Source organism: Cnephaeus nilssonii, assembly GCF_951640355.1.
Source record: "Cnephaeus nilssonii genome assembly, chromosome: 14".
In the NCBI taxonomy this organism is placed as follows: Eukaryota; Metazoa; Chordata; class Mammalia; order Chiroptera; family Vespertilionidae; genus Cnephaeus; species Cnephaeus nilssonii.
Genome location: NC_137085.1, coordinates 9,922,034 through 9,934,968, shown reverse-complemented (window position 1 = coordinate 9,934,968; position 12,935 = coordinate 9,922,034). Strand labels below are relative to the sequence as shown.

Sequence of the window (12,935 nt, the reverse complement as noted above, 5' to 3'; positions counted from 1 at the left end):
AGCTGGGAGGAACCTTAGGAATGCCTTACTATGATCCCATGCTTTATAGATGGGACAACTAAGGCCCAGAGAAGGGAAAGGACTTGGCTAAGGTCACACAACTTCTTCGTGGAAATGTTCTCGACTCCCAGATGAGAACTCATCAGCAACCCTTTCCCAGCACCTGCTGCACGCAGGGCACGCTGCGAGGCGTCGTGGAAGGAAAAGAGGTCAGCAGGCTGTCTCCGGCCCAGAGGGGCTCAGCCGAATACATAGAAAATTAGCACCTAGATGGTTAAAAGCACAGGCTCTGGAGTCAGACTATCCGGGTTAAACCCCGGTTCTGGATTTACTTTATGTTTGACTTTATCCAAAGTCACCGAACCTTTCTGAGCCCCGGTTTCCTTAGCTCTAAAATGTGGGTAATATGGGAACCTATTTCTCAGGGTGGCTGGGAAGATGCAATGAGATCACGCATATGCAGCTCGGTAAAGGGAGTTCAGCGGTCGATGTGAGTTTTGGAAAGTGATCCGTGCCATCCAGAGGGCCCGATAAAGTGCTGCGGGAGCTGCCAGAGGGTGGTCCTCAGCAAAGGAGCTGGCATTCGGTCTGAGCCATGGATGGAGGAGGAGTGTGCAGAAGAGGGTGTGTCAGGCGGAGAGCACAGCCCGAGCAATAGCTCAGGAGTATGGGGCATGGGCAGACTGCCTGGGCCTGGAATGCTAGGTCAGAGGGCCTCATCCTGGGCCCAGGCTGCAAGGTCAAGGCCAGCAGTGTCCATGACACCCCTGTGGTCCTCAGCTCTGGGCCTGTGCTCCGTGGAGACTCCAAACCCAGGAGGAAACGCTGCTGCTGACAGCAGATTCCAGAGCCCGGGGCCCGGGAGCACAGGGCCAGGTCTAGAGGAAACTAGGGCTCGAGTAATTGCATAACCAGAACCATCCGCTGGGCTCAGAGCTAAAAATATGCCCCAGGCAGCTACCTCTGCCGGGGCTTCGCCAGGCACCCAGCGTGGGAAAGGTTGATTCAGCCTGGGCACCGATGCCAGGCGCCATGGGTCTGAGTCCTCTTGGGGAGGGGGCAGATTCCCCTCCAAGAGGGAGGGCCCAGCCTATGGTTAAGAGCCTGGGTTCCAGTCCCAGCTCTGCCATTTATTAGATGCTTGGTTTCTTCATTCCTAAAATGAGAGTGACCCTCCTGACCCATGGGGGTCCTGGGGAAAAAGGGCTCAAATGAGGCAGCATTAAGTGACGTGCCAGGCACACAGGGGCTATTTTTATGCAGAGGCTCGGGCTAGCTCGTATCAGCCACCTCGGCCCTGCCTAGCCATCCTCCAGCCTCCGGTTGAACCTCTCAGCACTGGAGCTCACCTACTCCCTGGCCTGGCCCATCTAGCGGCCCATGTCAGCATCCCTCCCCCAGGACGGTCCTGTAGATATAGGAAGATGGACGTCAGGGCCGTGTCCTCCCAAGTCAGCTTTCTTCCTGGACAAACACCAAAGCCCATCGGCTCAGGGGAAACCCTTCTCCACCCCAGGCTGCAAGAGTCATACCTACAATAGACCCGAGACCCTGTCCCATGCCATGTCTGGCCCATGCCATGTCTGTCCACATAGTGCCCCTAAGAGCCCCAGGTCCATTCCACTGGACAGAGTGGAACATGGGTGCCAGGGGAGGGCGGGGAATCGCCTGAGGACACACAGCAGAGCTTGGACTCCAGGGGCACGCCGGCCAGAGAGCCAACCAGGGCTCCACAGGATGGTGTGTGATCACTTACCCGAGGTCCCCGTGCTCCGGGGGGTCCAGGGAGCCCAGGCAGCCCAGGGGGACCCTGGAGAGAAAGCAATAGCATCAGTGCCAAGTGGCAAGATGAGAGAATGGGTGCAAGCATTCACCCAACAAACCTGCCCTAGAACTCTGCCCACGGCTAAGGAGCGTGGTTCCCTGAGGGCCCTGCCTGAGGAACTCCTGCTCTTTGGAGCTTCCGGGCCTTTACAGCTGTGAGTTCCCAGTCTTTCACACTCTCAGCTTTTATTATTCAGCTAACTTAGTTAGGGTGTCACCTGCTCCAGGAAGCCTTCCCTGATCCCTCCTCCAATTTGGGCCACGGTTCCCTCTCTCCCTCTATTTTAAAGGCCACTATATCATTCAAGGAATTGTCTGCTTAGAAGCCTCTTTCTCCCACCAGACCAGAGTCTCCTCAAAGGAACTAATGGGATAGGAGTCAGTCTTCTCTCTCTGCTCAGGGCTCGGCCAAATGTTTGATAAAATAATACAGCAACAGACCTCTGAGCTCAGCCAAGGTGTCTGCAGAGGCAGAGCAGAGAAGGGACTTGCCCATGGTCACACCAAGCATCTTCACACCACGGAGATGCAGTGGAGCATAAAGGGCATGCACATCAGACAGGCCTGGGTTCAAGTCCCAGCACTGCCACTTACCAGCTAGGTTTGGGCAAGTTCCTTAGCCAGCCTATGCCTATAAAATGGGGATAATAATACCCTCCTCACAGTATTTTCTTGAGGATGAAATGCGAGACAGTACATGTGTGAGTAGAGTATCATTGTAAGCCATCGTCACTCAAATGTCTCATCGATTTCAGTGGCCACAGCCTGGCCCAGCCTTCATCACAGCCCCTTCTGCCTTCTGCCTTCTCCCTGCCTCTCCCTCTCCCCTCTCCAGTCCTCCACACACGGCCTGGTTCACCTTCCCACGGTACTCCCCTGCTCAACAACATTTAATAGCTCCCCATTTCCTCTAAGAGAATGGCCTAACCCTGCCACACGGAACTCAGGGAGCACCTGTGTGGCCTCACCCCTCTTTCCTTCACACAGGAAGGGGGACGGCCGAGCAGACTTACTACACCCCGTGCTGGCCTTTGTGCAAATCCTGGTGTTGCCGCTTGATACTGGGGACTTTGTGCAAGCCCTCAGCCTGTCTGCTCTCCGCCGCTCCCCTTTTCAAAGCTCTCAATGGTTACTGTCCCATCTGCCCCGAAGGAGTAAGTGAGGATTAACCAAGTGCCTGCTCTGAAGAGCTGAACACGGAGCCTTCGGAGGAAGCCAGGCTTTCGAGGATGTGTGAGGCCTGGGGAATTCATTTGTTTCAAATAACCATCAACAGCAGAGATTCCAGGTTTCCTGCCCAGAGTTAAAATCAGTGTTGAAAACCCAGTCCGGTTTGGCTGGTAATTAATCCAGACCTCACGCTGGGCAGCCTCAGTTCACAGTTCCGGCCTGTGAACGCCACGTGCTTGCTCATCCGTGAATGAAAATCAGAAGAGAGATCCAGACAGGCAGACGTGGGCCCCAGGGCCCCAGGGTCACTGACAAGAGCTAGAACTTGCCGGAGGTCACACAAGAGTCCCCCCAGGGTGGAGAGAGGGGGACTCGTGTGTGATCTCAGGCAAGTTCCAGCCATCTCTGAGCCTCCAAGTTGGCGACAGTCTCCCATGCAGAGCCTGGGGGTTGAAGGGACGGTCTCCAGTCCTAGGTCCAGTTCTGTAGGTTTGAGATCCAGGGCCAGTCTACTCCCTGCTGCTCCCCAGTGTAAGACTGGGGCCCTGGGTTCGCCCTGAGCATCCTCACTTACTAGCTGTGTGGCTGGGGGCAAGCAACTTCCAGTCTCCGACGCTTCATGCTTTAACCATAAAATAGGGTATAACAGCATCTAGCTGACAGATAATCTATAAAAAGTGCTAATCCTGGTGCCTGGCACACAGTGAATGCCCCAAAAGTTAGCTGTTGTTTCTGCTAAGCAAGCTGCTGGAACCGCCCCAGCGGGAAATTTTAAGCCACCCTCCTCGACATCTGTTTTTCAGGAAGAGCAAAAGATTTCCCTTCCTAGAAAGCCCTTCTTGGCCCTATTCTTTCCCAGAATTAAAGGGAAATGCAGAGGCTAAGGCTAAGCATTGCTGTAGGTGTTGTTATCATCACCAAGCCCCTTTAAGAGATGAGAGACCAGAGAGAGGCTCAGAGAGGCAAAGCAACTTGCCCAAGGCTGCACAGCTCACCGGCAGAACCTGGATTCAACCCCAAACCACTTGACATATTCTCCTCCCCTCCGCAGCTTCCACACAGAAGACCCTGGCCAGGTGTTCTGACGAGCTGTGCAAACGTGGCTAATCCCCCTCCCTCCCGTGGGCACGTGTCAAATGAACATTCCGCAGGCTTCCCAGCGCCGGCACTTCCTGAATTGCAGGGTGGTGATTTCCTCCCCTGGGGTATCTAGCAGAAGGGGAAACGTGAGACCATGCCCATCGCACAGAGAAGAAGGCCAGGCCCCGAGGGGTGAAGGCCTGTGCAGGGCCCCGGGACGGGACAATCTGTGGGTGGAGTTCCCTCATGACCCTGGAGGGCCGCCGCTGCAGAGGGCCTGGACACTCCCTCTTGGCGTTTATTCTGCCCCCAGAAACGGGGGCATCCAAGCTGGGACCTGACCTCATTCACAACATCTGCACAGCAGACTCTGAGTGCCAGCTGGGACCCACGGCCGGCCTGGTGATGTCAGTCCACAGCCTGACTCCTTGACATGGCAGCCCCGCCCCCAGCGGCAGGCCCGGCCAGCCCTGCTCTACCCACCTGGGCCGGGCCACCCCGCGCCCAGCTACAGCCACAGGCCTGGCCCTCCCCCACGTAGCGATCACTTTGTTAGTGGGGCGAGTGAGGGGGGGGGGCGCCCCTCTCCCCTGATCCGAGACCCTGCCTGTTCTCCATGCAGTGGAAAAACGCTGCCATTTCTTTCCAGGGCCTGAAGCCTGAGCGGGTGACTCTGGGATGATTCACAAGGCCGGGGTGGGATTTTCCACTCCACGATGCAAACAACGGGGCCTCTGAGAGGGCCCCGAGCTGGGGGGGAGGGGAGCGGGGGCCGCTGGCCTATCGGCGGGAGGTGGACGAGGCCTGGGCTCAGGGCGCATGCAAACAGAGCCATGGAAACCAGCAAGCCCCCACTCTGGGCTTTCCCCAAGGGTCCTGGTCTCCGACAGCCAGACCTAGGGGAACCCCATCCAATGGAACAAGTCCACCCTTGTGTCCAGCGGCAAGGGCCCGCCTGCCAAGCCTTGCAGGAAGAAGTAAGTTCTGGCTGGCATGGCCCCTGGTGGCAAGCAAGGAGAGGTTTCACAGGCCCGGGGTCTGGGAGACCCGAGTCCCATCCTGTGTGCTGCTAACTGCCGAGAGACCCTTAGCAATGAACTCTCAGTCTCCGGACCTCTGCTCAGCGCCTATGGCCTGAGGGGAAGGAGTCAGGGGATCTCAAAGGGCCTTCCTACCTCTATCTGAGCTCATGATTATTCCCAAGAATGGCGCACAGGGGTGCCCCGTCTCTGTCCTAGGGAAGGGCCTACTGGGACAGGGCTTCTCTGTGTAGCCTTGAGCAAGTTATCTCCTTATGCCTTCAGGCCTCAGTTTGCCCAGCTGTAAAATGGGGGCATAATACTCATCTTCCAAAATCCTGTGTGTGTGCTGGTTATTCTCCATTTGCTCCCAAGGTCCACTCTGTGCCCTGGGAAGCTGCTCCTACAGGCTGCACCCGCAGGCTTCCTGGCTCTCTGCTCTGGCTGGGTTTGGCCCAGAGGAGGCCACTGCAGAAGGAGAGAGTGGGCAGGGTATTTCCCTGCTCCCTGCCTGCTGTGCTGGAGTTTGGGCCCAACTCCTGTCAAAGAACCCTGGTCATGTTTTAACTCTCCTGGGCTCTGGTAACATCTGCCCCTCCCCTTGTACCTTCAGGTTGGATTCCGGTGCGAAGCCAGCCTCTGTAGGTTCCTTTGATGCCGCCCATAGCTCTGCAAATAGTCCCTTCCCGAAACTCTCCTCAATTCCCCTCTTCCCCTCCTGGAGTCGCAGGGTGCACCATGCAGATTGCTTGGCACAGAGCGAGGCACACAGTAAGGAGCTCCAACGCAATATGGTAAAGACAGCAAAACACCCCTCCATTCTCCTGGGTGCCAGGTGATACTGACGTCAGGGGTGAATTTCTCAAGGTCTAGTTCCAATTCCTAACCGTCAACCGTAGGAAGGTCCTCCTGTGCTCAAACCCTCCTGGTTCTCTTAGTGCACAATGCCCCCACCTCACCAATCAGCACATCGGCCACAGAAATCCGCTGGGACTGCGATTCTAGTGCTGGGTGCATCTCACTCCGTCCACACAACGACCCTGGAAAGGTACGCGGTACCAGACTCACATTTCACAGAGGCAGAAACTGAAGCTCAGAGAGGCTAAGTGACTTGCCAAAGGTCACACAGCACCAGACACCAAGAAGGCACTCGATCAATGTCCGTTGAAAGAAGGAAAGGATGGCTGGATAAGGGAATGGTTCAAACCCAGGTCATTCCAAATCTAGTCTGTAGGCCTTTGCATTCCGTGCGGCCTCCTTATCCCACTACCAGCAAAGATCTGGGTAACCTCAAGCAACCCAGCCCGTGAGTCAAGACAACCTGTTTTTGTTTTTTTTTCCGAGGATCACATTCCTTCATTTACAGATAGTCATGGAGCGTCTGCTGTGGGCCAGGCCCTCAGCCGGGTCTCCCCGAGGTGACGCCTGCAAAAAGTGCATGCGCGTGCAAATGCCAGCGGCCCGCGAGTGAATAAATAAGGCCTTGACTCGCCTCCTCCCAGGCGTGGGGCTTCTGTGCAGCTTCTGTGCAGCCTCTGAACCACAGCCTCCCCGCCCCTCCCCAGCCCAGTCAGCTTTTCCATGCTCCCCCCGCTCCTGGGGCTCCCACAGAGCTTCCTCGCTCAGTGGCTACAACTCCTGGCAGGCCCAGGCCTAGAGCTCTGTCCCAGCCTCCATCAGCCCGTCCCACGTCCCTGGGGAACCATGCAGAACCAGTCCCACACACCCTCTCAGGCTCCGAAAGGTCCCGCAGTCATTTCTAAGGAGGAAGCTCTTCCAATGTCGTGTCACAGGAGGAGACCGTTCCAGAGAGAGGAGAGCAGTTTCCCAAGTCACCCAGCAGACTAGCTCTCCAAGGCAGCCCTGGAGAGCATCCAGCTTGCTTCCTCACAGGAGCTGGGAGCCCCATCTGACATTCTGCAGAAACTGAGGCTGAGGGGAGTCGGGGCCACAGAGCTAGTAAGGGTTGGGGCCGGGATTCAAACCCAGGTCTGCATGATCCCCGTCTGGGGACAGTTAAGCCCCATGTCCCAGGCAGCAGAGCTTCTGCTGAGATTCAGTTCTGAATGTATAGGGAGGTTGGGGGCAGAGAAGAGAGGACAGAAGGAACAGGAGTTCCTGTCACGACTCAGTCGGGTCTCCACTTTGACTTCATAATTTCTGGCATCTGGTGAAATACAAATGACCAGTCTGCTCCCTGCCACACAGAGGACCGGGTTCCTATTGGAGTGAGGCTAGATTCCAAGATGGGGAGGGTGGGATTAGGGAGAGCATGGGGCCGGAGGCGGGATGGCACCTGGGCAGCCCGCCGTCCTCCCTCTTGCCCTCATCCGTTCGGGGCTGGAGGAGCAGGAAGGGCCAGGCATCCCGGCCCCTGTAAGAACATGCCGAGAGCCCTTGGCCAAGTCTTTTGTCCCTCTCCCCCTTGTGTCCTCATCGGGAGAGCAGGGATTAGCACACACACCCTGAACCAGTCCCTGTGAGGTGCTAAAGGGAAATCCTTGCATGTGGAAGTAACGCATACACATGGCGGGGATAGAAACAGGCGTCTCAGCATTGAGCTCTTCCTTGGAGGCCAAGTTCAGGGCCAGACACATCTTCTGCAACCCCCAGCCTCCTAGCTCTAGGCCCTGGGGTCTTAGAGTGGACATTCATGAGGAGGGATGTGATGCCCTGGAGTCTGGAGCTGAGGCATAAACTCCAACGCTGCCTCCTACATGCTGTGTGCCCTTGGGCAAGTCCTGGCCCTCTCTGGGCACAGTCTCCAGGCTCTTCCCCTGCCCGCTGAGGAGGGGTGAGCTGGAATGAGGACTAAGCACCCATCCACTGCACAGGACAACTCCAGCACCTTCTGCGATCTCGGGGAAGCTCCAGGCGATCTGGAAGGAGGCCTCACCTCCTGCTGACCCACATCACCAGACCCAGGAGGGAAGTGTGTGGCTCGGGCATCCACCGGCCCCAAAGGCAGATGCTACACCCGAAAAGTCCATTCCTGCCGCAGTTCTGCTGGCTTGGACATGGCCTCTCTCCACACCGTACGCAGCTCGGGAGGCAGGGTTCCTCCTCCACTACACAGAGTGGACACCCTGAACCTCACTGCCCTCTGTCAGAGGGAGACAATTCACCCCCTTTCAACCTCACAGCCAGTGAGCCGGCACCCCTGCAGCTTGGGAGCTGAGCTGACAGGGGCCCAGGCACCTGGGGCCTGAGTCGGACTGGGTCACCTGGAGGATTCCTCATTTCCTCAGCTCCCAACTCTCTACCCTGCCAACTGCACAACTCGGGGACTTGAGCAGAATGTTGACATAATCACAAAGCAATGCACGCCATTTCCATACGTTCTACAATATGGTTATGATAAAAATGGGCCCTCGGTCCTCTTGCAGAGAGGCTGAGTAAATATTATTCCTAATGATTATTAAAAATAATCAAGTGTGTTGGGAAGGCCCGGGAACTCCCAGCATCTGCCACTGTCTCCGCTTCGTAAGCCCGAATATCAAATACAGAGGCCAGAAGGAGGAAACCACATGGTGCTCATCACCAAGGCAGGAGCACAGAGCCGAGGCCCAGGCTTCCTGGAAACTCCGTCCCATCATTCCCTGCCTGTAGGACTTGGCCTCCAGCAGCAGAAAGGTCGCTGCCCCTGGAGACAGTCCCAGGCAAGCCAGAGGCATTGACCCTGAGAATGCCTCCTGCACGGGGCATGTTCTTGCTCCTCTTGGGTCCACTCTGACCCTCCTCACCCCAAACTCCTCTACTAGGGGGCCACACAGCGAATGTCTACAGGATTCAGGCAAGTAACATACATGGGTGAAAGGACGGGGTTGGAAGACCCAATCGGGAGATGGGGGGACGGGAGATGGGGGGACGGGCGCAGACAAGAGCGGGCCGGGCCTGCCTAAAGGGGCCGCCCTGCCCTGGCCGCGGCCCAGGGCCCCTGCATCTCTGCCCCTTCCAAGAGAAGCTGGTCACTGGGTCTTTTCTAAGAAATCTCTCATTTTTAAAACGTGAGTAACGTATTAAAAATGTTTAAGCCATGTCGCATGTGCCAAACAAAACAGCAGGGCTACCCACGTGGGACTCCCAGGCAAGCTGGTGGCCCGAGGAGCTCTGCTCCCAGAGTCAGGAGCTGCCTTGGAGGCGGCATGACCCGGGCCAGGCCGTTTCACGGCTCTCCTTAAGCCACTTGACCTTTATCCCTGGAGTAGCAAAGAATGACCTGGGGCCTGGGCCAACCAAAGCCCGAGGGTGCTCTGCACCTGACCCGAATCTGGCTCAGTGGGTCACGAATCCAGAGCAGGACTTCTACCCGTGAACACGGCCGAGGTGGAGGAGTGGGGGCCCCCCCGCTTCGCCCCAAGACCGCTCATCACCAGCTTCCTGCTCTAAGCCGCTTCTGTTCCTCTGCCCTTGAGGAACGAGCACTGGACCCAACCGCCCCAGCTACCCGCTCGAGCTCCTGGCCACACGCACAGCTCACCCATTCTTACCGGAAAACCACAGTCTCCCTTCGGCCCCGGCGATCCCATCAGCAGCGGGAACGACGTGGGTCCCACCAGATGGAAGAACGAATAGCCACTGCTCGTGGGCCAGGGGCTGGAGGACAGGAATCGCGCCGGGGCCAAGGCTGGGGCCGGGGTGGTCTGCCGGCCGGGCCGGGGCTGTCGGGGGCTGGGCCCCGTGGTTGGATCACGGATGGGGACGTCCCTGGCTGCCTTCCCGGGTTTGAGGGGGGCGGGCTTCTTGGGTCTGGCTTTCTTTGTGGCTTCTGATCCAGTGGGTTTCTTGCTTCCAGTGGGGACTGAACCAGGAGTGAGGGTGGGAGGCATCGCCGTGGCTGGAGGCCGAGTGGTCCTGGTAGAGCCAGGACTGGGGGCAGGCGACGGGGGCAAAACAGTGGGTTGGGGAGGTCTGTGTGTGCTGGTGCGGGCGGGAGCCGGCTCACTGGCACGGCTGCTCATCTTGGCCTCTGTCTGGACAACTGGGGGGAAGGGCTTTTTAGAGGCACCAGCAGCGGGGGACAGGGGCCGGGCGCTGGGCGGTGGGGGTCGGGGCGTTACAAGGTTCCTCTGGATCGGCTTCCCTGTGGGGCGGGACACTTGGGCAGGGACTGGGTGAAGAGTGGGTGGCACTGGCTTCTTGGTGGGAGGGGCTGCCTTTCCGGAGGAAGAGAGAGCTGCCTTCTGGGTGGGGCGGGGGCTTTTGACAGGGGCAATGGGAGGAGAAGGGGCTTCAGGCTTGGTTGGGTGGCTCTTGGGGGTTTTGGTGGCTGTGCTCTTCTGCAAGGACTGGACAGGTGTGGGGGAGCTGGCAGGAGGGGCTCGGGGCACGGGAGGAAGCTCTCGGCTCGCTGACAGCTTGGCAGGTGGCAGTGGGGTCCGGGCTGGGTCTCCCACTGAGACGCGCTTGTGAGGGTCTGTGGTGCTAGTCCTTAGGGGCTTGGTAGGTGTGGGGGGCACCACCGTCCCTCTGAGTCCCCTGCCTGCTGGCCGCGAGCCCGGGGCTGGCATGGCAGTGGTCAGGTTCCCCAGGCCGAGCAGGGCGAGGTCGGTCTGGAAGGCAAAGGGTGCGCCCGAGTCCCGGGGGAGGAGGGGTCCCAGGTGGGGCCGGTACATGTCGGCCTGGCCACACGGCCTCCTCAGGTGGGTGCAGTAATTGTGAGCGACCTGCGTCACAGGGTAGATACTGAACTGGCACAGGGCACCTTCGAACTGGACCGCGTGCGGGCTCATCCTCCCGAAGAGGAAGGAGCCCTCGGGGTCGAGTGCTGGGTCCCTGTGGAAAGCCAGCGGGACAGGCACCCGGCGCTGCCCGCAGGCCGTCACCAGGGTGACCGTGCGGCCACGGAGCTCCAGGGCCAGGTGGTGCCAGCGCCCGTCGTGCACGTCCAGGTCGAAGGCCACGGAACGCCGGGGTCCCAGGTGGACGACCGTCTTGCCGGGGAGGAACTGCAGGCCCAGCTGCAGCTTGTGCCTCCGGCTGCGGACGGCGAAGAGGAAGGCATGGTTCACCCGATGGGAGCAGAGGCTCAGCACCAGCGCCAGCTCTGTGCCCAGGGCGGCAGGGATGATGGCAGTCGTGGGGGCCTGGAGCCGGGCCCGCTGCGTAACGATGAAGCCCGACTGGAATGGGATGACCCCTGGGGGTGGGGGGCTCCGGCCGCCCGCTGCCTTGGTCCAGCTGAGGCCCAGCCGCTGGAGGACGTCCACATCTGGAGAGGGAGGGCGGAGGGGAGAGGGCACGGTCAGGGCCTGCGCCAGCCCGGACCCCTGCAGGTGCGCGGGCAGTGAGGACCATCGGCCTCCGCTGCCCGCTGCCCCATGGGTGTGGCTGCGAGTGCGGAGTTGGAACCAGTCCCTTGTCTGGCTGCATGATCTTGCACCTGGTGGCAGGAAACACAGCCTCTGGAGCCAAACGTCCTGAGTTCAAATACCAGCTCCATCATTACTAGCCCTGTGACTCTAGTGCCTTGGTCTTCCCATCTGTTAAATGGGACAACAGCAGTAATACACTCAGAAGGATGCTGTGAGGATTAAATGAGCTAATACACTTGAAAAAAAAAAAGTGCCTGACACAAAATAAGCATTTTCCAACAATAGCTATTAATATTAAAAATAATGATCAGCACCCAGTGCTAGCGCTGAGTATCAGAGACCTGTTTCCCTTTCTCTCTGCCTCAGAAGCTGTCTCCTCCAGGTAGCAGGCCCACACGTGAGGGAGCGGGGTGACAGGAATGGACATGCCACCGGAGTTTGGCCAGGATGTCCACCTTTAGGAACCCACTGAGTCCCTTCCCACGCCCGAGGCCTCTGTCTGGCTGGAGCAGGCTCCGGGGAGCTTCTCTCAGCACAGAAGGGAGCGGACAGTTCCAAAGACGCCGCCCTCGCCGTGTGGCTCTGGAGAGAGCCGGGAAGTCATCGCGGCACCCCTGCAGCCTCTGTCCTCGGGCAGACGGCGGTCTGGCCAGGTCACATCCGCCCAGTAATTACGGCAGCGGGGCCAGCCAGAGCAAGAGGAAAGGTGTTTATGGAAAGGCGACCTGAACTTGCCTCTCACGAGCCATTCAGCCGCTGTCAGTCAGCTGGGCTGCCAGGGTCTGCAGACTCTGGCTCTGAGCTGTCTTGGCCGGCAGAGAGGCCGCGCCCTGAATTGGGGTCTGGGTCAGTCCTCGGGCCCCCTCCCCTGAGCTCAGCACCTAGCCCCTGAGTGAGGAATGCTCTCTCTCTCTCACTACCCAGTGGGACGGGTATACATTGGGCTGAATGCTGCACTCAGCGCTTAGTAGGCCCTCAATCGACAGCTGAGGCGGATGAACAGGTGGATGGGTAGATGGGCAGCTAGACAGGTTGGGAGAAACGGAGAACCTGGGTGCTGGCGACCGGGCAGCATAATGGCTGCACAGCAGGCTCTGGAGGCAGAAGGCCAGGCCTTAAAGCCAGGCAAGACCACCATGAGTCTGGACTGTGGCTCCCCAACAAGTGCCTCCATCATAGGGTTGCTGGGAGATGAAAAGGTAGTCTTCCCCATCTCTTCCCCCTCGCCTCGCCCTGCACCAGGAAACTCTGGCCCAGTCTCTTCCTGACTCCCAGGCCTCAGTTTCCCTTCCTGTCAGACATGGGAAACGAGACCTGGAGAGGGCCCTGTTCTAAGAGCTCCGTAGCTTCAGGCTGCTGCTTCAGTCACTTGCATTGAAGACCTCTGTTCCTCCCTGGGACCTGAGGGCCTTCATTTCACTTCACACTCCTCCGTTCTCCCACCTCTGTTTGCCCCCAGGTCCTACGCTAAAGCAAACTGCTAAGGATTCTCTGAGTAGCAGTATATTTTACATGTTAATCACTGAAA

The 12,935-nt window shown here is 58.5% G+C and overlaps 1 protein-coding gene across 2 annotated transcripts in view; it reads right to left on the bottom strand.

The window, feature by feature from the left end:
* COL27A1 (collagen type XXVII alpha 1 chain) overlaps window positions 1–12,935 on the bottom strand; it is a 124,993-nt gene that overhangs the window by 104,796 nt on the left and 7,262 nt on the right. For both annotated transcript variants that reach the window (XM_079790348.1, XM_079790349.1), the window contains exons 3-4: window positions 9,584–11,304; window positions 1,757–1,810 (exon numbers count right to left, since the gene is read on the bottom strand). In XM_079790348.1, the coding sequence (XP_079646474.1) occupies window positions 1,757–1,810; window positions 9,584–11,304 (1,775 nt within the window). The remainder of the gene's footprint in view (window positions 1–1,756; window positions 1,811–9,583; window positions 11,305–12,935) is intronic.